The 26123-nt window shown below is 48.3% G+C and overlaps 1 protein-coding gene across 1 annotated transcript in view; it reads right to left on the bottom strand.

Annotated features, from left to right (window-relative positions):
- The window catches only part of PHF12 (PHD finger protein 12), a 689998-nt gene that overhangs the window by 186798 nt on the left and 477077 nt on the right, over window positions 1–26123 (bottom strand). Inside the window, exons 7-8 of the mRNA XM_069615300.1 lie at window positions 21304–21468; window positions 20455–20613 (exon numbers count right to left, since the gene is read on the bottom strand). Coding sequence (XP_069471401.1) covers window positions 20455–20613; window positions 21304–21468 — 324 coding nt within the window. The remainder of the gene's footprint in view (window positions 1–20454; window positions 20614–21303; window positions 21469–26123) is intronic.

Here is a 26123-nt window from a genome sequence, read left to right as displayed (position 1 = left end):
ATAAGTCCTCCTGTTACAGGACCCTCATATCATCTTCCCACTCTTAACCACACAAGCCAGCCGGGAACCCTCCAGTTCATGCCCGCCCTACACTTAACCAGTCTCCATCCCTTCCTGATGAAGACGCCGCTTGAGCTTTTTTTCCAACTCAAATCTCTTCCCCCTGCTCTATTAGGCTGCACTCAACTCCTATGTTCTTACTTTTTAACCAACCACTGCAGTTGAACCGACACCCATCCTCCATTGTACACACCACACTTGTGCTAATGAATACTCTTTTGTACCCCATACAGTTCAAGAACTGGAACCCTACCCACTTATGTGCCTCTGCCACTCGTCTTCAACCTCTCTGCCTGCCCTCTGGGAGCTTTTGAACCTGCTTTTAAGTGGTCACACTTCCACTGCTCTCAGCAAAACTTAGTGGACAACAACAACCCTGCTAACTACATGAACAGTTTCCCTTCTAACCCACTACTCTAAAATCCTACAGTGTGTGGTGTTCAAGCAAATCCCCAGCTACCGGGAAACTATACAATCCCTTCAAGCTTGACTTCCACAACAGCCAGGCCTCCAACATGCTCACTATGCTAATCACATACACAACGCCATGCTCCTCACTGTTTGTAGTCTTCGAGCCATCAATACGGTTGACCACTCATCTGTCATCCTGACTCACTCATTCTGCCCCTACACCCGAGGACATTGTACTTTTCCAGAATGCCTAAATAAATTGCCACACACCTTCTAAATCTCCTGGGGTGTTGCTACTTCTTCTGCAACCCTTTTACCAATATCGATCCCTCAAGGACCAATTGTTGGTTTACCCCTCCTAGTCACTACACAACCTCTTTTGGCAAACTCATCTCATCCTTTGGTCACTTGCATTTCCACTTTGCTGATGTGTCACAAGCCTCTTCTCTTCCAAGCGTCAGACTGCATGGCCTCCATACACCACTGAATGGCCCTATGCAGTCTTATGCTTAACTCCTCTAATGAGAGGTGACCCACTTCCCAGCTGAAGGACATCAACCACATCCCCTCTAAACTTCCCCTGCACTGCTCCTCCTAGCCCCCACCCTCACATGAGCCATGGCTCGGAAGGAGGTGGTTCAACAGCAAAATTAAATCATAATAGTTCTTTACCTCCACTGCTTTGCCTGCAGTAACGTAACGCCCCAAAATATGGAGGAAAGGTGACAGGACACAAGAGGAAGTTAAAGTTACACACCGTATTGACTACCGTACTCCTAGTTTTTAGTGCCGTTTGCACCATACTTGAGCGACGTCATAACAATGGGGCTAGTACTGGAGCCAGGCCCTCTCACTCTTTGGCTGCCTGCTTCCTGTCCCTTTTGAAGCAGGCATAGTCCTACAAGGGACACTTCTGCAGGCCTTAGAGGCAGACAGTATGAAGGAAAGGGGATTATGGATTAGAAGTAAAGTAGTCCCTATGGTGGCTAACTTTGTCCCCCCCCCACGCCCTAATAGTTGCAGGGGACTACTGATCAACCATGAGAAGGAACCAAAAACTGGATGGCAATTTTAACTCTGGAGCTTCACACGAACAGTGCAGGTAGAAAATGTGAGTGAAGTACTTAGTCTTGCAGATGCTTCTCAGAAGTATGTGCTTCTGAAACGCAACTAACACAGGGCACATACCAGATCTGCATGCAAGCCTTTCAGATGTAGACCGTGTTGACACTTGTTACATTGCAGAATGCTCAAAAACACATTTCTGACTATGGTGGCCTTGGCCGCTTTGGAACCAGGCAAGTAAACCCCATAGCTGAAGAAGCGTTTTAGAAGTTGTAGTTTTGCTTCAGCCAAACATTTAGAGCTCTTGCTAGATTATTATGAAGGGTCCCTTCTGGTTCACCTGAAGGAGGCAGAAAAAAACCAGGCAAATATATTGCCTTATTTAAGTGAAGGAGGAATATAGGTGGAATACGTTGGGCTACTTTGTCCTTGCACAAGTAAATGAAAGGTTCCTTGCAGCTGAGAGCCTGAAGATCCCCAATTTGTCTGGCTGAAGTGAGAGTCATGAGAAACTGTGTTCCATGTTACCAGACCGATGTCTGTGCACAACAGCCTTGTTTCTGTTAGTCGATTAGTGTTAGTCAGCCATATCTCGCATTAAGCCTAATTGGGTAAGGTATTAGGCATTCATCTAGCAATTAGGTTGCCTGTGAAACGTAGCACTGCTCCATCTACATAGATGTAACCCAGGAAGTAGATGCTTGTATAGCTAACCAATTTCTCCTCTCGCACACAGCCCCCCTTTGCAATTTAGCGGAAGGCACAGGCTTACTTCCACACACCCTGCACTCACATCAACACTATTGCACATCACGTCTGCCATAAGAATAAAGCTAACAACAAAAATTCAAACTGTAGCTTCCCGCATAACCATCTCCTTAAACGCAACCCCCCCTTTGACCATGGTATACCTCTGCAGTGCCCATACACAATCCATTTAGACATGGGTGACAACCACGGTCTTCGCCACCCTCACAACTTTAATGGCTTAAATGCACACACGCATAATAGCACCTATCAAATTCTCCCACGTTTTTGGTCTCCGGTCTCTGAGGGTTTTCAACCAAAAGCGTGTTGGGACCATAATTATGGTGAAAGTCACTTTAACAAAAGACAAAATGAATGATGCCATAGGCACAAAGGGATTGTGCTTAAGGGTGGGAAGAAAGTAGAAATCCCACTGGGTGAAGAGGGCCGACCCCCGAATTCCCTCTTTTCCGCACCATCAAGTTAGAAGTTACTCACTGTAGTGACTAACTTACTCTTATTACCTCTTCCTCCATACTGCATGGGCGTCCCTTCCAAGGGACGGGAGACGGACCCTTTTTCATCAGAATAAAACCACCTTCCCCTTTAAATTTAGAGTCACACAGGGGTGTGGCCCTGGGAGCATGCACTGCCCTGACTCCGCCTACCGGTGCCACACCTCACTCCCCATAGACATGTTGACAATAGATTAATATTGCCTAATGACACCAGTTTTATTATTAGGGGGGAGGATGGTGGGACGTATGGAGGAAAGGGGACTAGACTAAGGAGTAAGTTAGTCACTACGGTGAGTAACTTATAATTACTCTTCCGTCCCCTTTCCTCCATACTGCATGGGCGATTACAACTGAATGTAGCCCCAGGGAGGAGAGGAGCAAACAGGTTTCTAAGAATCACCTGTCCAAAAGCCGCATCTGATCTAGATCCGGCATCCAAACAGTAATGCTTGCAGAAAGCAGAAGGGGTGACCCAGTTGGCCGCCCTGTTTATGACCTGCCAGGGGACATGCTGCTGGAAGGCGATGGCAGTTGCCTTGGCTGTCACCGCGTATGCATGCATGCATGCATGCATGCATGCATGCATGCATGTTGGCCGGAAGTGGCTTATGCTGTCCCTCGTAGGCTTCTTTGATGGCCGCGACCATCCAACGGGCTACGGAGCCCTTGGATGCCCGATACCCCGGGTCTTGAACTTCCAAAAGGTGATAAAAAGAGCAACCAACCCGCGGAAGCCCTTCGTCCAGTCCAAGTAGAATTTCAGTGCACCCCCGACATCAAGGCAGTACGGGACTCTGTGCCTCGTCGTTAGGAGCGGAGAAGAACGTAGGCAGCACAATTTCCTCGTTTAGGTATAATGCAGACGGCACCTTAGGCAGGAAAGCTGGGTGTTTCTGGAGGACCACCTTGTCCCTGTAAAACAGTGTATGGCTCCGAGGTAGCCAGCGCCCGGATTTAGCTGATCCTGCGAGCAGAGGCCGACCAACAAGGCCGTATTGATGGTGACCAGCCTGATGTCCGCAGACGCCATTGGTTCTAATGGTTTGTGCGACAGGACGCTCATGACTATGTTGAGGTCCCACACAGGGTGCGGCCTCTGATGGGTAGAGCCTGGCAAGACCCATCAAATGTCTCTTGACAAGCGGGTTGGAAGATGAAACTCTCCTCCTCCTGAGTTTCTGTATGCCTCAACGGCTGCCAGGTAAGTGCGGCAAGTGTTCACCTGCACACCTGAATGCGCGAGATGCGCCGAAAAAGAGCACGTCGTCCAGGGAACATGTCAGAGGGTCAAAGCCCTTTGAGTCTACCCAGTAAAAGAACCTGGTCCACTTGCTTTTATACTGGCCCTGGTAGATTTGCGCCTGGCGCCCTGTGTGATCTCTAGATTGGCCTGAGAGAGGCTGAGATGTCCTAGCGTGACCTGTTCAGGAACCACACTGAGGGCTAATTTCTCTGGTGCAGGGCGGATGACCCTGTCCCCTTGCTGCGCCAGCATAAGTGCTGGGCCCGTCGGCCGGCGAATGGGAGGCCTCTCAGAGGCTGAAGAGCTCCGAAAACCATGTCCTGGCTGGCCACCATGGAGCTACTAGGATAATGCTGAGGAGGCGAGACTCCTTGATCTTGCATATCACACTGAATCAGGGGAGTGTGCGGAAAGGCGTATGCTGTCATGCCGTCCCAACTGATCTGAAAGGCATCGCCCAGGGAGCCCGGTCACTGGCCCTGCCAGGAGGCGAGCAGTTGGCACTTCCTGTTGCCCTGGGAGGTGAAGAGGTCCACCTGAGGGTGACCCCATTTGCGAAAGATCTCCTGCAGCACTAGGTCGTTCAACTGCCACTCGTAGTTGTCCACTCCCAGTCTGCTGAGCCCGTCTGCCTCCAGATTGGATTCCCCCGGCAGGTGGACCGCCGTGAGGTAGATGTTGCTCTCCAGGGCCCACTCCCACATGCTGACTGCGAGACCTGCACAGAGGGGGGTGGGGGGGGGTGCTCTGGTACCTCCCCGCTTGTTGACATAGAACATGCTGGTCGAGTTGTCTGTCTGAATGAGGACAACCTTGTCCTCGACCACCAGAAGGAAGGCCCTGAGCGGCAGCCAGATGGCCTTCAATACCAGCTAATTGATGTGGTACTCCTGCTACTGCCGGGTCCAGGTGCCATGGATGCAGTGGTTGTCCAGAGTGGCCTTCTACCCCTCGAAAGAGAGGAGTCCGTGGTGATGGTGACCTGTGGTGTAGGTTGCCGGAAAGGCTTGCCCATCCACAGGTTGCAGTCCCTGGACCAACATGTAAGGTCTGGGTGAAGTGACGGAGGAACGTTGATCATCTGACTGATGGCCCCGTTCCTGGTTCCAAGATGCTGCAAAGTGCAGCTGTATCCTCCTCATCCTGAGTCTCGTATGGGGGACGGCCAAGAGGACTACTGCCATAAGACCCAGTAGGTGTTGGTACCACCAAGCCGAGGTCTCTTCTCTGCTTAGGAAGTGCACTGTGGCCCTCTTGACTGCCGTGATCTTGTCCTCCGAGGGAAAAACCTTCTCGGAGCACATATCCCAAAGGAGGCCCAAGGTCAGTCTCTGCGTGGGCTGCAGTTGCGACTTCTTGCGGTTGAGAGAAAAACCCAGCTCGTGCAGTGTGTTCATAAGTGCATGGGTAGTATGGTGCACTATCTCCAGAGATGTAGCCCTGACGAACCAGTCGTCAAGGTATGGGTAGATGTGGTGGCCCTGAGGAGAGCCGTCACAGAGTTCACCAGCCTGGTAAAGACCCTGGGGGCCGAGTTGAGGCCGAAAGGAAGCACCTTGTCTTCGAAATGGTAGCCCATGATCCTGAATCGTAGAAAGGAACGAGGAGGCTGCCAGCTCGGGACGTGTAGGTACACGTCCTTCAGATCCAGGGAGCACATCCAGTCTCCCTTGCACAATGTCTTGCTATCAAAGCTGGCGCAAGCATCTTGAATTTTTCTAGAGGTAGGGAGCGAGGTTGAGGGTGGACAGTTCCAGCACAACTCTCTGGCCCACCTGGTTCTTTTTCTGAATGGCGAAATCCTGGAGTAAAAGCCCAATGCTCGCTGGGACTTCAACTGGCTGGCTCTCGACGAGCGACCGGATCTCTGCCCAAAGAGTTGCTGTTTCAACCTGCGCGAGTGGAGGAGGGAGGAGAAACTGGGATAGGGAGGCGGTACCCCGTGCAGACTACAGAGAGGATCCAGGGGTCCACAGAATTCTGGCGCCAGAAATGTGCATGAAGAGCAAGCCTGCCCCCCCCACTGGAGACACATGGACCCAAAGGGGCATGTCATGCCTTCTTTCCCACTGAGGCGGAGGGGGACTGGAAAAAGCAGTTACCTCCCCCCTTTTTTGTTGCGTGTGCCAATGCTGGGACAGCGAACGGTCAGGCTGCCTGGACCTCTGCTCTTGGAAGCCGCAGAGCCCTCCATACGTACGCCCCTTCTCAGAGCGTTGCTGTGACTGGGTGTCCTGTTTGGGCGTGGTCTTTGTAAGGATGGATAAAGCCTTGGCTGTTTGAGAGCAGTTTTTCTTCTTGTCCAGCTCCTCGTCCGTTGTGGAGTGGAAGAGGTCACCCCCTTCGAATGGAAGATCTAGAACGCGTTCCTGGACATCCGAGTTGAATTTCGCGGCACAGAGCCACGCCGTTCTTCTCATGTCTGTGGCAATACAGATGGCACGGCTAGAGGTGTCAATGTGGGCCACGGAGGACTCCATGATATCCTGCGCCACAATCTTGGCCACCTTGAATCATGATTGGCTCTGCGCCGGAAGCTCTGGGAGGAAATCAGCAATTTCCTGCCATAGCCTGGTTAATGGCTGCTAGCATGGCATCCACGTTGGCTTGACGCAGGTGCAAAGACACGTTTGAATACAGCTTCTTCCTGTACGCCTGCAAGATCTTCTCCTTGCCCAGCAGCGCCGCAGAGGAGGCGGCGGCGGACGACTGAGGCTTGGAGTATAGTGATGCCACAGCGATCACCGAAGAGTGTGGCTGAGGATGGGCCGATAGCAAGAGTGTATCCCCCTCCATCTGCACTTGGCGTCCAGGCATTAATTCACCAGCTGGGTTGATAAAAAGACAAAAAAAGACCAAGAAAAGAAGTATATGTGCGTGGAATTACATGGCCAAAGCCAAACCCAGGAGCGCTGCTGTATTCGACCCGTTCCCGTCGTGCGGAATAGGGGACTGAGGTGTGGCGCTGGTGGGCGGAGTCAGGGCAGCGCATGCTCCCAGTGCCGCACCCTTGCATGCCTCTAAATTTAAAGGGGAAGATGTTTTCTTCTGGTGAAAAAAGTTCCTTCCAAGAGACAGGACACCCCTGCAGTACGGAGGGGACGTAAGAGTATGAAAGGTTTCGCAAGACAATAAATGTGCCTCAACATCTGGCATGTGCAATGAGAAGACAGTCTCTGCGAAGGATACATGCAGCAGGAATCGACCACCTTAAGGCCTGTTGAAGCTAGGCTGGATACAAAGAGACATCAATGAGGGGCACCAGAGGAGGATTTAGGCTCTTGTGCAGTGAACAGTGGCAGACCCAAATCTCTGCTACAGCCGATAGGATGATTTACGACCACCTACAGGACTGCCATGTTCTCCAATGAAAGCCTTACTAGGGCCAAACGCTACATTCTAAGGGGCTAACGAGAGCAATTGAGGGGAAGTGTGGATGATTTATCAGTTGCTCATGTGTCTGGGGACGCAAAGAATCTGAGGGGTGATGGCAGTGAGGGAAAACTGGCAAGGCAGAGGGGACTCAACAGATCCAAGAGGTCTGAGAACCAATAACTCATAACTCATCTGCCAAAAAAGAGGCATGAGCAGTATTCTGCAGTCATCAGACCACCTGCGTTTGTGAAACACTTATCGGAAGTGGAGGGCTAAATAAACGGTCCTTCCTCCAAGAGAGAAGGAAGTTATCACCCAGAGATAGGTATCCCAGAGAAGTCTGAATGTTACATAAAACATGAATCTGCGAATGACCCGAGGTAGCTTCCCCCCCAGTAAGGACGACTTCTACTCTAAATAAATAGGTAGGTTCTAGGGAATCGGTAGGTTCTGTGGAATGAAATGGGAACCACCATTGATGGGTGGGGAAGGCTGACAACACCACATGTGGTCAAGCAATTCATGAAGGATTGGTGAGAGTTCCATTTCCAGGACGTGGCCAATGGTAGCTGTGTCGATCTTCTGCAAAGGCTGGTGTAAGGAACCACCAGGACACAAAATCACAAGGTCCAATATCATCTGGAACAATATTGCTGATTTGGGACAGAATACAGCATATATCTGGGAAAGTAACACTATCCAGTCCTCTGTAGGTAAGTATCTAACATGTTGCAAATGAACAATAGATGCTGGATGGGCTGAAAATGGTCGGGGAAGGAGAGGGAACACCCACAAGCCAGTAGCCATGGGAGCGATATAGGAATAAAGCTTCATGGTGCAGAACTGAAGTCACTACCAACAGTTCTCTATTCACATACACCAACCAAATACAATGGGGTCTTAGATTTAAAGGTATAAGATCAACTCGTCCCAAAATTAACTGGGATATTTTGTGCTTTAGGGTATATAAACGAATTTCATGCAAAGTGCATTCTCTTTAGCTTCTGGTGATTTAATAAACCACAGACACCAAACCCCCTTCCCCTCAGGCCGCTGACCGCATGGCCTGGACAATTAGTACTTCCCTGGCCCGGAGATGTGGTCCTGCCTCAAAATCATCTGGCAAAGTGGACACCCATCTCTCCACTCCATGAAAATATCAAGGTGTTAGGGAGAATTTCAGTTTAGTGCTAAATTCCTCCCACCTTTGAGACCCCCCCAGCTCTTTTGCTAAACTTTGGGACTTTGTACTTTTAATTCTGGGACTTTGTACTTTTAATTCTATGTGTTTTACTGTGTTTCTTTTTGGTTTTGGAGTCTGACAAACTCCATAGGCGTTAACTTTGCATTGTGACACACAGCCCCTTCAGTGCAGCGGCACAGGGCAGCCTCTTAGATTTCCCACCTTCTCTTGGATAAATTGTTTCCAGTAAAGTGAAGAACAAGTTAATTTCTTACCTGGTAACGTTCTTTCTATGGGATGTTCCTCCGACGTATTCCACATTGCACCCTCCCAGCGTGCCCCTCTACAGAATTTATGCGATTGCAGCTTACTTTTCCGCAAGGCTTTCTGTAGTCATACTGGCAAATGATTGGTGCCACACGTTCTGGGAAAAATCTACAACTGAGGCTACAGGTGTCGTGTGTCCTACATATAACATCCAGTGACGGAAGCGCTCAACGGAGGCCCTCGAGGGACAGCGTATCGACGTAATCGACGCAAAACATTTTTCCAAAGCAGCACAGCTGTGGTGATTACTGTCATAGATGTGGGGATTGTGTCCTCCGACATTCCACATCTATGACAGACTCCCAAAGCAGTACCAACGTATAGAGGTGGGAAAAGAATTTAGAATTTTAGAATGCCCAATCAAATTTCAGAATAGAGGACCGCCTTGCCAAAGGCCAAATCTTGCCCATGGATAGAATCCAGGGAGTAGTGGTTTACAAAAGTATGGACAGAGGCCCATGTGGCTGCTTCACAAATATTACGAATGGGAGTACCCCTCTGCAGAGCAGTGGAGGCAGCCACACCCTTAGTAGAATGAGCCCGTAAGCCCACCGGAGGGTCCTTACCCACCAGACGGTAGCATTCAGAGATTGTCAAGATGATCCAACGGGAAAGGTCTGCTTATAAACAGCTTGACCCAAACGCCTTCCAGCGTATCCTACGAATAGCTGATCGTCCACTCTGACCCGGACATGCGTGAGATGTAGAAACTTAAAGCTCTCCTAGAATTCCAACCTTTGGAGCCTCTCCTCTTCCTTACCATGATGCGCAAGAGGATAGAATGCCAGAAGAACTACCTTCTGGCTCAAAGGAAATTCCGACACAACCTTCGGAAGTAAAGTAGGACAAACCCGAAGGACAACCATGTCCTTATGGAACACCGTCAAAGGTTGCTTGGCGGATAGTGCCTGCAACTCACTCACTCTGCGAGCGGAAGTAACCGCAACTAAAAATACAGTTTTAAAGGACAACAGCCTCAATGGACAAGAATGTAAGGGCTCAAACGGAGCTCCCATCAGGAACTTTAAAACTAACTTCAAATCCCAACCGGGCACCTGGAAAGGTGACGGAGGAAACCCATTAGTTAGCCCTTTCAGAAACTGAGGAATCAAAAGGAATCTTAAAATAAGAACACTCCTCAGACGAGCGCTTAAATATGGACAGCGCCGCCAGGTAACCCTTAATGGTAACCACTTGCAGGCCCTTGTGGGCTAATGAAAGCAAAAAAGACAGAACCACAGGAATTGAACACTGAAAAGGATCCACATTCTGTACCCTGCACCAGTCGCAGAACTTTCTCCAACGGCAACGGTTCAGGGATTTTGTTGCGGGCCTTTTGGCCGAAAGCAACACCTCCATCACGTCTTATGGGAGGTCCCAATCCTTATACCTCAGCCTTTCACATGCCAAGCATGAAGGCTGAGAGACTTGAAGGCTGAGAGACTTGACCGCTGGATGGAGAATCCGACTCCCCTCCCGCGAGAGCAGATAGTCTCGGTAGGGAAGATGGCGTGGAGGGCAGATGGACATGTCGAGAAGGTCCGGCTACCACGCCCTTCTGGCCTACGCCGGAGCAATGAGGATCATTCGGGAACCGAACCGCTGTAACCTCCGCAACACTTGCGGAATGACGGGGACTGGAGGAAACGCATACAACAGTGGGAAGGACCACTCAACTATGAACGCGCCCCCTAAGGCTCCTCTTAGAGGAAATTTCCACGTGCAGAATCTTTCGCACTTCTGGTTGAGACTGGTGGCGAAGAGATCCACTTGTGGGGTCCCCCAAAGGGCGAAGATCTCCAAAAGAACTTCCTGAGCCAGCTCCCACTCGTGAGAGACTGTGCTCTGCCTGCTCAGAGCGTCCTCTGCCACGTTTTCGTCTCCGGCCAGATGAACTGCCGAGATCGAAATTTCCTGCTGGATGGCCCAGAACCAGAGCTGCATCGCCGCTCAGCACAATGTGAGAGACCCTGCCCCCCCTGTTTGTTGAGATAGTGCATGGCCACTGTATTGTCCGTCATAATCAGGACACACTTCCCCCGCACAGATGGCAGAAAAGCCTTCAGTGATAACCTGACAGCCCTCAGCTCCAACAGATTGATATGGAGTCTGGACTCCGAGGGAGACCAACGACCGCTGACTGTCAACTCGTTGGATTGAGCTCCCCATCCCATGAGGGACGCGTCCATCACGATCGTTACCTCCGGCCTGGGTAGCCAAAACAGAGCCCCCTTCATCAGATTGCCTTTGACGGCCCACCACAGAAGATCCTGGGCGACCGAGGGCAGCACCTGAACGGGATCAGACATCCTGCCGGAGGACTGCGACCATTGGCTCTTGAGAGCCCACTGCAGAGATCTCATCTGCAGCCTGGCCTCTGGCACCAGTAGAATGCAGGATGCTATGAGGCCGAGCAACATAAAAAACTCGAAAGCCTGGAGATTCTGGGCATGTTGAAACTTGTCCACGATCTGCAGAATGTGATGAGCCCTCACCTGGGGAGGCGAACACTGCCCCAGGGATGTGTCGAGCAACGCTCCGATGTACTGGAGCCACTGGGTAGGTGTCAAATCAGACTTCAAGTTGAGGGAGAAGCCCAGCTTGTGAAGGGAGTAGCAGTTGACCGACAGATGATCCAGGGCTTGCTCAGGAGAGCGTGCCCTGATCAACCAACCGTCCAGGTAGGGGTAGACGTGAATCCCCCCTTTCCTGAGATACGCTGCCACCACCATTAGCTTGGTGAAGACACTCGGGGCGGAGGTCAATCCGAACAGCAGGACCCGAAACTGAAAATGCGAGTCGCCAAACGCGAACCTCAGGTACTTCCTGTGCTTGGGATGAATCGGCACAAAAGTAAGCGTCCCTGAGTTCGAGAGACACCAACCAGTCCTGAAGTTGAAGGGCCCGGAGGACTTAAGAGAGTAACCATCTTGAACTTGTCCTTCCTGAGGAACTTGTTCAAAACACGTAGGTCCATGATGGGTCTCAACCCCCACTCCCCTGTCTTTTTTCGGGATAAAAAAATATGGGGAATACCACCCCTTGTTCCTCTCCGCTACAGGCACTAGTTCTATGGCGCCTTTCTCCAGCAGGGATTTGATTTCCTGCGCAAGAAGCGGATCCGGATTCTTCAGAGAGCTTCCCCGGTGGATTGTCGTGAGGCCTCTGCCGGAAAGGAAGACAGTAGCCGTGGGCTATGATCTCCAGAACCCACACATCTGAAGTAATGGCACGCCCTTCTACACGATGATGCGCCAGCCTTCCCCCAACCGGCGAACCATGGGACATGGCTTCATGACTGAGCGGAAGCGGCAGTGCCTGAGGGCAAAGAGGCAACTGCCCAAGCGGCTTTGGCACCTCGAGTACCTTGTTTTCCACCTATGGTACTCCTACGTTGCCCCCTTTGACTGGCAGCTTCCCCTCGATCTACCAAAGGAAGAGTAGTATCGAAAGGAACCTCCCATCCATTGCTGTCCCCTAGGACGAAAAGGCGTAGGTTGACTTACTGCAGCGCTCAACAACTTCGCTGCAGCTTTGGAGGTCTGCAACCTCTCAAGGCTCTCGTAAGCCTTGCTGCCAAAAAGATGGTCACCATCAAAGGGCATGTTGAGAAGCCGGGACTGCACATCAGGAGCAAACCCCGACTTCCGCAACCATGCAAACCTGCGCATCATGGTGCTGGCCGCCATTGACCGGCTGACACAGCCTGCCATGTCCAGACCCGACTGAACGGATTCACACATGGCATCCTTGCCATCCTGCACGAGGGCAAGAAAACAATCCCGTTCCTCCCCTTCGGGAATATGTTCAGCTGCCAAAGATACACAATTCCCCAGAGTGTGAGTGAATCTCGCCAAGGCACAAACTGAGTTGGCTGCCTTTAAAGCCATACCACCAGAAGAAAATACTTTCTTCGCCCAACCGTCAAAGCGCTTGTCGTCCCTATCCGGAGGGATGGTAGGGAATGCAGCCTGCATAGCTGGGGCAGTAGCCGCCTGCACCACCAAACTCTCCGGAGTGGGGTGCGTAGACAAGTAGCAGGGGTCGCCACTGGCTGGACGGTATTTTTTCGGTAGCGACTTATTCACTGCCAGGAGACTCTCCGGAGCAGTCCAAGCCGCCGCCACCCTTCTCTGTAAGGCCTTATGAAATGGAAGCACCGGGTCAGTGGGCGGACCCTGGTCCAATACATCTGCCAGGTCATCCTGCAGAAAATCCACAGGTGGAGCATACCACCCCAAGTACTCAGTCACCCTCGACATGAGACGCCTGTACGAAGACTCGGCGTGTGTACCAGGCTCAGGCCTGCCAAACAACCTGCGGGGAAGGTGTCCAGACCACTGGCATCATGCAAGGATTGACGCAGGTTTTCCATCTGGCTATGACCAGACAACAGGTCATCAGGAACCTTAGGAGGTACAATCACCTCCTCATCTAACCTTTCTTCCACCTCTGAGATGTAATCCAAAGGCTGGAATAAATCCCTGGATGAAGGCCCTCAATGATTTACTCAGGGCCTTCCTCAGAGGTTCCACGGTCCTCCGGGGAACCTCTGGTACAGTCTCTTCAAAAGGCGTCTATGGAATCTGCGTGGACGACTTCGAGGCCGCAGCCCCGAGCGTGCCCTTCGACGGCCTCCTCGGAGCCAGAGCCTAGAGAGAATCCCTCGACGGACATGGCGCCGATGCCTTCTTAGAAGGCCACACAGGCTCCAACCGTCTCGAGAGCGTTGAGGACCATGACCTGGACCTGGCACAGCTATGGCGATCCGATCGGGACCTCAAGAGCTCCAGATGATCGCGCCGACCGCCCAAGCCCAAAGGCGTGCGAGCGGCGGCCCTAGCGCGTTCCTTGCCGGCTTCTCTCAAAGGTGCGGATGGAACGGTGCCCTGCGCTTCGAAAATCGCCATCATCTCCTTGTGAAATGCGTCCCATTCTGCCGGTGATGAATGCTTGTTGGGACAAGCCACCCGCCGTCTGGCAGAGTCCTCGGACGAGGAAGGCGACCGGTGACGGCGCTTCCGAGAGTGCCTAGAAGAGGCAGAGGAATGGCGGGACCCACTCTGAGAACAAGACCCCATGGACTTAAGCCCACGTGGAGCGTCGCCTCTCAAATCGTCGGTCGAAAGCCCAGCGGATTTCGACTTACGGGGCTTGGAAACCCTACCTACAGACAACTTCTTCCGCTCCCGCAAGGCCTTCGACGTCAAGGACTGGCATTCATTGTAGTCATCGGTAGCGTGGCTCTCGCTGAGGCACCAAAGGCAGACGTTGTGCGGGTCCGTCAGGCACATCTTGGAACTGCAGTCCCGACGCCCCTTGAAGCCCGACCGCGGGGTAGAAGACAGACATTTTCATAATAACCAAGTTAGAAGAACCGATTCAACAGGAGAGGACCGAGGGGTGCCGAGATTCCGAAGCCAACGCGTTCGCGGAAAAATTGGAACGGAGGCTATGTGCGTCGTGTGTCCTACATATAACATCCGGTGACGTCGGCGCTCGACGGAGGCCCTTGAGGGACAGCGTCTCGACGTCATCGAAGCAGGAGCCGAAAAATGTTCCGAAGCAGCACAGCTGTGGTGATTACTGTCATACGTCGGAGGACACAATCCCCTCGAAATTCACTTTACTTAAAACTAACTTTCTAGACCCATCAAACACTAACAATAGGGTGCTGGAGGGGTTACTTGGTATCCCCTTTGTCTAGTTTCTCATTTAACATTTGATGTTACCCTTTCTACAATTAATGGCTGGTGGCAGTGGTTTACTTTTTAAACCATTGCGTGTTTTTACTGTGGGCTGCGTTCGCAGCTGCAGTAAGGCACCAATGGGTGCCCATTTTGTCAAAATGGCAGTTTCGTCTTTTTTTTTTGCCATTTCTTGCTGGACAGGTCCTTCTTGAGATTTACTCTGCGCGCCAAACCAGGTTTGGTCCCTTTGTTCGTTTTGTTTTTGGCGGGATTCACGAGTGAAGCTCCCCTCTGGCTCCAGTATGTCTGGCAGCGGCAGGAATTGAGGGAGATGCTCAAAACTCCCTGTGCTTAATCCCCTTGGTTACAGGAATGCACCCAAAGGTGATTGGCCAGCTGGCTGTCCGGCAAGGCTGGAATGAATGGGAGAAAACTGCATAAAAGGCAAGGCTTTTTGGCTTGGAAGGCAGAGTCGACCACTGGACAAAGGAATCCGAAGAATAACTTGGAAGAGACGCCTGCTGCAACTCCTGGACCGTTGGTTTGCCTGGTGAAGCCCTGCTGCTGTGCTGAAGCTCCGAATTCACCTCGACTAGAGAAGCCCTGCAAGGACGACTTCTCTGAGTTGGTGAGACCAATCAACTCCAAAGTGAACTCGTTTGGACATCCTCTCAGAGCTGAACTTCTACTGCTGCTGGAACCGAAGTGCTAGGGAGAGGAACACCAAACGGAGTGCATCAGTTAAGACGGACCCGAGCTGCTGGAAGATCCTCCGGACTTCCAGTAAGCAGGACTGACCAAGCCTGAACTAACTCAAAAGAATGCTGGACCCCAGATGCAAGGAAAGTCCAGAGTGGTTTCTGTGAGACAGCTATGGTGCTATTTGCGGAGGTGCGAGGAGCTGAAACCGGAAAGTGCAGCTGAAAATAAGTTGGTTCTTTTCTGTCGCCAACCGTCGCGTTGCAGGAGTCTCCAGAAGTCCTCCCTCTTGTCCCCACGACTGAGGCACAGGAACAAAAGGATCTGCAGGGCCATACAGGAACAGAAGACAGCTGGAACCATTTCTACTAACCAAAGGTACTGTACAGTCTGAGAGAACTTGCCTCTTGTTGAAACCTTACTTGATCTCAGTTGAGACTTGTCTTGGTTGCTTCCGTAGAGTTGCTTGCATCTTCTACCTCTCACAAGCCTCCCATCTTGTGACCCTACTTTGATTCTACTTTGTCTAAAAAGACTTCTAAAACATTGTGCAAGACTTAGAAGTGCTTCAGCTCGCCTAGACTTTTGCCCAATTGACATTGCCTGGCCCGGCTCCCTGAATGACTCTTCTCTCCTCTGCGTGCGTCTTACCTTCCCTCCAGGAAAGGGTTAATTTACTGTGCATTGGGGGGTTCAAAAGTACTTACCTGCTTCAAAATATTTGTGTTATTCTGAAATCTCTAACACTCATTTCAGTATTTCTCTAAATGAACCAGTGATATATTAATGCCCACAGTGTCCTAGTTATTTGAGTCACCTGAGGGTGTAGGAAGTGTGTGCGCCATCCCAAATGGGGTTTTGCTGATTTAGAGAAACTAAGAGTGTGCATTTTGGAGTGTGGAGTTTGTTAACATTATATTGCCCCTTCTGAAGAAGGCTTATTCAAACTGTTAAATTAATAACTGTTTAATCAAGAAACCTTGAGTGTGTTTATTTGCATACTTGTCACGGTGACTCTCTGTGTAACTCCCCTACTGCTTACATTGACCCCTCTTGAGATAAGCATGGCTGCTCAGCCACACTACCAACCTGTGTATTACAGACACATACCAACGGTTGGGTTCCTATTGCCAGGAGGTCAAGTTGTTGTTGTAGTGCATCCAAAGGGTACTGCTCCAAACCTTGCCTAACAGTCTGACAACAAGCGTGGTTAAGATTTGCTGGATGGAACAAAAATCTCAAATCGGGACCAACAACCCTAAATCACCAGTTGCAAGTCATTTACATCAACACCACCGAGGGCCAACTTCAATTTGTTGTCCTGGAAAAAGTGGTGATGCCTAAGAGGAGGTAGCAATCTTGTGTCTATTAAAACAACGTAAAGTATTTTGGATTGACACTCTCTCCTCACTTACCCCCAAAGGTATGAAACTGGATTTGGACTTGAACTGTTTTTTTTTTTATAATGGTGTTTTACTTTGCCATTGTCATCACGCTGTATTATCTAATAACTGACACGATGGGGAGGGACAACGATATCCTGTAAAGATTATCAGCCATAATTTGTCTGACTGTTCTTTACTTTTAATTCACAACATTTTTGTGATTACTTTTTCAAGATGGTGATTCTTTGAGCCTTTGGAACTTAAGTGACCGAGCAGTTTCCGGACGGCTGCCCCAGGGTGGGGATGCAGGTACGCCTCATGGATTTTTGTGAGCGGCATCCCCGCACATCGGAATCAGTCCGCCCAGGTTTCTGTGCAGACACCGACTTGCGAAAAGAAGATAGTTTGAAGTTTATGTAGATGCAGAGACAGAACTGTTCATTTTGATCCACCTCAGATAGTTAGGTTTAGTTGGGATTCATTATTTTCTTCTGTGCAGCAATTTTGGGGGAGCCTAAGCTGATTTAATGACCAACATACTCAGGTAATTGCCTATTACCAAATGACAACCAGACTGACCTACCAGAGCTGCTCAACTACATTGTCTCAAGAGTCCCTAGATTTAATCTACTAAAATCAGGCGGCAGTAGCTCCCCTGTCCTAGCACCTAAATTATGGAACTCCCTACCTATAGCTCTAAGAGCAGAACCATCATTTCCGCAAATTCAGGTCTAAAAAATTGGCTCACCACTCTGGAGACTCAAACCTCCTTCCTCTCAAAAGACTCACCTGATGGTTAATCTCCCACCTACTCTACGGTACTTATAAATGTATATGTTTCACCTTGTATCCACATACAACCCCTTTTAACTGTACATAACCTATCTGCTTACCTTACACTATGTACTTTACTACTACTGCGTACTGGATGATGTATCCACCCACTTGTATATAACCTATGAGCCTCCTGCACTATGTATCTGTACTATATGGTAACCAATTACGTAACTTTGCTATGTAACCTACGTAATGCGCCCAGTTACCTGAGGGACAGGTGCGCTATATAAATAAACTATTCAATTACTTTATCATTTTGAGTTGATATTTTGTGTGCATGTACCGCTATTGGCCATGACAGTTCTACAGGGTTCTCTGTCAGGAAACCGTTTACTGATGGGACATCTACTCTATTCTAAATCTAATGACATTAAGTTCTATGATGCGACATGAGACTTTGGCTTTAAGATTGTGGATTATCACAAATGAGGTTCGAGGTCATGTTCTGACATTTTTATGTACAACTGCGTATCATCTGCATGGTTTAGAAAGAATACGCCAATATTCTGAGAAATATTGGTCAGAGGGATCAGATAAAGGTTAAAGAAACAGGGGAGAGAGGATCTCTGCACGAGACAGCATGAAAGCTTTATCAGAGGTAAAATCACTGCGATTAGATCAAGTGGATCCCTTTCAGGGCTTGGTTCCCAACACACTGCTGTTCAAAGCATGTTAGTACACCATGAAGGTCAACAGGGTCTACCGCTGCAAACAGGTCCAGAAGAACTACTGCTCCGGAGCCTCCATTATCAAGAAGTTCCTTCAGCTTGTCAAGCATAGTTGCAGTGATAACCTGTGCTAAAAATAAAAAAATGGAATAAAAACATTTCTGCAACCTGAGATGGATTGAGATTTTGGTAGTTCAGTAGCAACGATTGAACCTGGCCCACCACTCTTTGTTCTAGCTGTTTAGCCAAAAAATAAAAAAGGCACCAAAGAGAGGGTTCTCAAATTGTTCAAATCATAGGTGTCCAAGGTGGGATTTCTAAGTAGTGGATGGACCACAGCTTCTTACCAAACATTCGGGGCTGTGCCTGTTGCTAGTAAAAGATTAAAAAGGTGGTGAATCTCTACCCGGTAGTAGGGTAGAACAGACAGGGCAATTCAAGGGTCATTGTGCGGTTCAAAGCTTTTAACAGTGCAAAGAATTAAGATTAGCTGGTCAACAGTTAAGTGGCTGAAGATTTTCTACAGCGGCAATAGGGCTGCTGTTATAGGAGCCATCACTACTGGTGCTGTACCTTAAATTATATGTATGCAAGATCAAAGTCTCAAATTATATACATTTTATTTTGAAAATGTGCAGTGAATCCACTAGTTCTTGTGAAGCAGGGACAGTGTGGATAGTTGATTCATCTGAATTTAGAGCAATCTCTTTAGAGATATTTAGAGCCTGTGATTAAAGTATTGAATAACTTGTTAGTAATAGTGGAGTTGCTTCTAGTAATCCATTTTGGCATTACTGTCAAAGTTAGTGTGCCACTTTCTTTCAAGGATACTAGAGGCGTGGAGCCAAGTTAACTTCTTCTGTACCATATTCTTCTTTGATTCAAAATGTTATTGGCCCCTCCAGCACATTCCGATTATTTCTCGTCACACAGTCTAGAACAGACTTGAGGCCTGCAAAACCCATATAGAACTAGGTATCCAGTTATGTTAACGAAAATGAAATAACTCACTTTTTCAACAATCTTTTTCTCCTTTCTCCTCTCTCTGGCTGCCCACTCTGGGCCCTCTTTCTGCTCCCATCTGTGAGGCTAAGAACATTGGGGTCAACTGCACCCTCTCCCTGTCTCCTCACATCTTCAATCCATCAGGTGCACCGCCTTAGGGGTATTCTTTCTTTCCCCCAGACGCTCACTGTCTCCAGTGCTCTGGTCCTCTCAAGGTTGAACTACTGCAACATCCGCTTTCTAAATCTTCCTGCCTCTACTCTCCACACTCTACAACTCATCCAGAACAGGACTACAATACTTGTCCTTGGCCTCAAGTCCAGGGATCGTATCTCTCCAGCTCTGAAATCTCTTCATTGATCCCAGTAGCATCAAGGATAAAGTTCTGCATTGTACTCAAGGCTTTCTGGGGCCTGGGTCCACACTACCTCCAACTCTATCTCACAAAACAGCTCCCTTCTCGAGCTCTCGTCCACCTCCAAGGGTCAGTCGCTTTTCCAAGCTGAGAGTTGGAGCAGATCTCTTTCTTTGGCTCTTTGGCTGGGGCCTGCCTCCGGAACAGCCTTCATGCCTCTCTCAAACTTGAGCAGAACCACTTCTGGTTCCGGAAGCAGCGCAAGACCTTCCTCTTCACTTCCGCTTTCTCTTCCTCTCCCCTGCTCATGAACCGTCTGCTCCACGCACCTGGCCACCCTCTGAACTTCGGCTCAGGTCCCTGCCTGTCCAGTTGCACCTCATACTGTCTTTGGCACCCCCAGCACTTGGGGTCTGTATCTGTAACCCTACAGCCCCTTCTCTCTTCACTAATGAGACACCCGCTGGCTGCACTTTTTGATTACCCGCACCTCTCCACCTTCTCCCGCGGCACTTCTCCCCTTCCCCCTCGCAGTTGCACCAGGCCTAGTAATGACACCAGGCCTAGTAAGATCGTTTTTTTTGTCCTCCCAGTTTCCCCCTCCTTGTCTTGTCGTGCCTAGAATACTTGTAAATGCCACATCATATCAAACATCCCAAAAAACAGTTAAACTAATCTATATGATAGATTATTTATAACGCGTTTAATACCCAGAGGTTTCTAAGCGCGGACCCGGGCATCGAACCTGTGTGGCTCCATGTCGTCTTGCTTCCAAGGCAAGCACGTTGCTGCTGAGCTATCCTCCCGAGTTTATGGGATGGCCGCCACTTGGCCACACATCAGATACTACTTACCATTGGATGGCACACTGTTATTAGACATTTACCTCTTGTTGCTCTGATTGGTTGGTTAAGTGCTCAGAGTTAAAAAGGTGCTTCTGTGATTCATCGAGGTATCCATTACAGACCAGTTCTCCATCACGGATTCCTGCAGGCGCAAGTAGCTGAGGCGGAGAACGATACTGAGCTTTTATTGCATCTGGTACCTGGAGGACAGGGAATAGAATGTTTAGGGGCAGTCCTGATAACCAGCGACAAAGATTTACAATTGAATCATAGCCTATAACAGTGCTTTATGTGTTAATCAATCCCAGCATTTAATCAACAGTTGGGCAGCTAAGCAGCAGATTGCCTCTGTTTAATATGGATTTCCTTAAACAGAGTGACTTTTGGAGTCCCCTCATCTTTTCTAGGTCCTAATCAAGCAAAGGCTGCCCATCAACAGGTTGACCAAGTGAGAAAACTCCTCTGAACCATCTGAAACATAACCAGGGAACAACTATTCACTCAAACATGTGCCCAATCCCAGTGAAGTTCTTCTACGTGTTCAGACTGCCATACACTGAAAATCACCCCATGAAAAGTAACTACCTGTCCCACATGTGTACACTCACTACATTACTAATTCACAAAAATACACGGATATTTGCACTAGTAGGCATTAGCTCTGTATGTTCCTTGCAGAAACACTCCACAATGAAGCATGAAAGTACAGAATGTACAATGGGGCTTAACATAAAAGCTTAATTTATGGGCCACTTAAAATAAAAAAAGCTAACAAGTAGACAAATTAATATTTGACTAGGTTTGCATAGTGGCTCACCCCGTACACCCCCACCGAGCAATGATGTATAATGTGCTATGCCGTTTCCCACCCGAGCAGCTTCCCTACACACCTTTAACGATTTTTTCTTGACAGACTGGAGGAGTCTTCGATTGGGAGGATGAGTCTTATGTATTCGGTTCAGGAAGTCTACCTTCACCACGTGCTGAGAAATAGAATCCTGAAACCGGTCAAATACCTGGCACCGGTTGCTTAGGGTCATATTCTTCTGATTAAGCTGAGAATAAAGAAAGCACATTACATTTTATTTAATGCAGGCAAAAGGAAGTTTGGACATTAGCAGCATCATGCATTTTAAGCACAGTTGACCCTTAAATAGTGGATGTATGACAAAGCTGGAGCCATTTGTTAAGGTACCAATGGGCTCGCTGGGGAAAAACAATTGTTTAATAAAATCTTTCACTTTGTTACGTTTCCTTACCCAGAACTACGCATCCACAAGAAAACCAACAGGAAACTGGAATAGGCATGTAGGAAAAGCTACAAATGTCAAGACAAAGCCGTGTACCAGTGAGATCCAACAAAGAAGCATTCCTAAAGGCAAAGAAACTACATTATGCAGAATGCATCAGAAAGAAAACTCACCCAAAAAAATGAGAAATTAAAACTTACACAACAAAAAGCCGATAGCTTCTTGAAAACTATACATTCCCAACCACCTCCAAAACATCAAGACCATCCAAGAAGACAGACTCTGAACAAACGTGAAGAAACATTTCACAAAGATGCCCCACCTAGTCCAACAAAGCCCAACCAATTTAAACTCACAGCAAGACGTAATTTTTCAAACTGCTTAAGGGAAGCAAAGTAGAACTAACAGACCCCTCCCCTCCAGGCATATACTAAGAAATTTTTAGCAAGGTAACGTCAGACAACGTCTTCATAGGGAACTCTAACTCAGCACCGATTACTGCACTACTGGCACTATATTTCAAGAGAGGTTACATAAACCTATTGTTCAAAACTGAGTGGAAACCTGGAAGACCATCACGTACTACCAACTGATCTTAAACGCAACATTCCCAGCAAAAAACATTGCGAGCTAGGGGTTAGGGAGGATTCTCAGAAATGTGCGAATTCCCTCCACTTTGGAGACCCCAGGCAACTTTGCTGGATTTTGAGGACTTGATTTTTTTTAACCTGGAGAGAGAAAGACCCTTTTTCCCCACTCTCTTGTATTTTAATTTGAATTTTAAATCTGTGTTTCTTTAGGTTAAGGAGTCTGACAAACTCCATAGGCATCATTTACATTGTGTCACATAGCACCTTCAGTGCAGTGGCACAGGGAAGTCTTCCAGATTTCCCAAAGGTTTAAATACCTTTCTCTGGGATAAACTACTGTTTCCCAGAGCAGTAAAGTGAAATTGACTTTACTTACCATTGTAACTTTTTAGACCTAACACACAACATCTTACAATAGAGTGCTGGAGGGGTTACTTAGTATCCCCTTTGTCTAGCTTCTTATATAACATGTTTTATGTTACCCTTTCCTCACTGAATGGCTGATGGCAGTGGTTTCGTTTTGAGCTACCATGGTTTGCATTTACCACTACTGTTCGCAGCTCCAGGAAAGCAACCGCAGGAGCCATCTTTTTCAAAATGGCACAGAGCCATCTTTGACAAAATGGTCCCCGGTCTTTTTTACACCATGTCTTTGTGCAAAGGTCCTTCTAGAGATTTTCTCTGCCCGCCAAACCAGGTTTGGTCTTTGTTCATTTCGCCTTTGGCGGGCTTCAGGAGTGAAACCCGCCTCTGGCTCCAGAGTGTCTGGGGTAGGCAGGAAGTGAGGGAGATGCCTGAAACTCCCTGTGCTTAGTCTTCAAGGAGACCCAAATGCACTCTGTGGGGATTGGCTAGCTGACTGTCCGGCAAGGACAGCCACCCTGCTGGGTGAGTGACAGCTAGGCTGGAATTAATGGGAGAGAACTGAATAAAAGGCTAACCTTTTGGCTTGGAAGGCAGAGTCGACCACTGGACGAAGGAACCGAAGAAGAGATTGAAGAGAACACCTGTTGCAACTCCTGGACCGTTGTTTTGCCCGGTGAAGCCCTGCTGCAGTGCCGAAACGCCAAGTTTGCATCGACAGAGAAGCTCCTGCAAGGACGACTTCTCCCTTTGAGTTGGTGGGACCAATAAGCCACCTGGACATCCATCTTGGAGCTGGTTGAATTTCCACAGAGTTGGTGCTGGAAACCGTAGAGCCAGGGAGAGGAACACCAAGTTTTGACCGTCCAGTGCAGTGCAGGAGTCCCGACTGAGGTCCAGGCACAGTGAGATTTGCAGAGCCGCACAGTAACAGAAGTCATCAGCTGCATCTTTTCTTCATTGCTAAGGTACTGTAAAACAAGTCCAAGAGAACTTCTCTTACTGCGGAAGTGCTTGTAACTTCTGCAACTTACAAGTCTAATCAGCTTGTGGCCCTACATTTGATTCTTCTTTTTATCAAAGACTCCTAAGAACTTGTGCAAAGACTCCCATTTACTTACCAGAAGTGCTTCATCCTATCCAAGACTTTTGCCCATTGACTTTGGTTTAGCCTATTGAATTGTATGACTCTTCTAAGAGAATCTGAAAGTGTTTTGCCCCGCTTAAGAATATTGGTGATCTCTTGTGTTCCAATAACCTTTGCCTTTTACTAACTTATAAGAGTGTTTTGAAAGCCAACAGTAAGATATTAATCTCCCCAGCACCCTTGTTATTGAAGTCACCTGTGGGTGTAGGTTTTATCTGTGGGCCATCCCAAAAGGGTCTCGTCTGATTCAGAAACTCAGAGTGTACAGTATTGACGTGTCATTGTGCGTTACTATTATATTGCTCCCTTCTAAAGAAGGCTGTATAACTGACTGATAAAATAATTGTTTATGCAAGAAACCCAGAGTGTAAGTTTATTTGAATACCTGTAACTGTGAATCTTTGTGTAACTCCACTATTGCTCACATTTCCCCTCTTGAGATAAGCCTGGCTGCTCAACACGCTACCAAAACTGTGAAGTACAAGCTTATACCAAAGATTGGGTTGACTATACCGGTAGTCAGAGTTGCTTGTAGTGTTCCCAAAGGGTACTGCATTCCAACCTTGCCTAATACTATGTAAATACTCAAATCCTGGAACACGCCATGGTGAAGAAAATCCTGAGATCTGCCAAGTTGGTAGAGGGGGAGAATCAGCAATAGCATCTATATGAGAGAACCTAAAAACCAATGCAGATACCAACATCACCTGATCCCTCATACATTGAAGCAGACATGCAGCACTCGACACAGCAAGCCACCCAAGACTAATCTATAGAGTCCAGGAGTCAGGGCTAGACCACATGGTACCATGATGGGTGACCTAATTTCTCACTTGTAGAAAAGAATGTGGTTATCCCCCACAAACCAAACTTGTGCACCTTAAATTCTGGAGTACCACAAGGATAGATCTAGTCACTACTGTGCTTCAACGGCTAGATAGTGCAACTCATGGGACTCAAACACGGCTTCACCGCTTAGAACGCCGCAGACACCCAAATCATCTTCAAAACAACCACTGACAGACCCAGCCCTCGCTCAAGTGAATGCAGAGATTTCTCACCTTCCCACATAGAACCCTTAAAGTCCTATCTCTTTATCAAGAATGGACTATGTCGAAGGTATCGGATACATTACTCACCGTAATCGAATTTCTGATGCTTGTATCTGCTTAGATTCACATGCTGTGCATAGGCCGACTATCTAGTGGAAGCTGCAGAGTATTACAGTTGTTTTTGAAACTCGAAAAGGGATGTCGACAGGGCGTGCCAGTAATACTATCCCTAGTATGACGTTCACTGTACCCATGATCCCTCACACGTCAAGGTCCCTCAGATTATTTTTCTGACATGAGGTAGCATGAGGTGTATCGTGAGTATAGTTGTATCCAAACAGATACGTATCAGACAAGCCCATAAGCAGCCATGCACCTTCTGTCCGAGGGGAGGAAGGGTGGGTTGCATGTGAATCTAAGCAGATACAAGCATTAGAATTACGATTACAGTGAGTAATGTATCCATTCTGAGGCTTGTGGAATCTGCTTAGATCACATGCTGTGCATAGATTAGCGAGCAGTGTTAGGAGGAGGTGGGATGTGAGAAGGTTCATGAGTGAATAAATGTCTTGGAACCGCTTGTCCCACTTGTGTATCCGTCTTGGAATGAGTGTCAATGCAGTAGTGATGAGTGAAAATATGTATTGAGCTCCATGTAGCTGCTTTGCAAATACTGTCAAAGGGGACATTTGCAATTAAAGCCAGGGTGGCTACTGTGCCTCTTGTGGAGTGAGCCCTGGGCATAAAAGGCAGTGTCTTATCGGATAGGGAATAGCACAGTTGGATACATCTGATTATCCACCTAGAGATGGCATTCTCTGAAATGTGATCTCCTTCTCTGCCTGGCATTATGGAGACAAACAATAGATCTGTTTTTTTTAGCGGTCTGGTCTTGTCTACATAGTAGAGCACCGCCCGCCTCACATCTAGTGTGTGGAGTTTTACCTCAGCTGAGCTATTGGGTTCCTGGAAGAAAGCCCATTCAGTGGACTTCCATTCTGTGCAAATCAGCCAAATTGGTCCAGTATAGAACCACCTACACATGTATGATCATGTATATATTATTGAATGTGCCATATTTCATTCAATATACATCTTTGAGTCATTAGTGCCTTAGGTGAACTTGATCCACCTCTCTGCTTGTTCGACACTTATCCTATGCTTTTAGCCTATGCACATATGAATGTGTCTACACTGTTAAGAAGTATGTGTGCCCCACACCCACTCCCTTCCTTAGGTGTGTTACTAGACCCACTTGAACTGTATATTTGTCTCTCTAGGGACTCAGTATACCTATATTGTTGATGT

Source organism: Ambystoma mexicanum, chromosome 9 (assembly GCF_040938575.1).
Source record: "Ambystoma mexicanum isolate Mex_15411 chromosome 9, UKY_AmexF1_1, whole genome shotgun sequence".
Classification (NCBI taxonomy): Eukaryota; Metazoa; Chordata; class Amphibia; order Caudata; family Ambystomatidae; genus Ambystoma; species Ambystoma mexicanum.
This window is presented reverse-complemented; position numbering and strand designations above follow the sequence as displayed.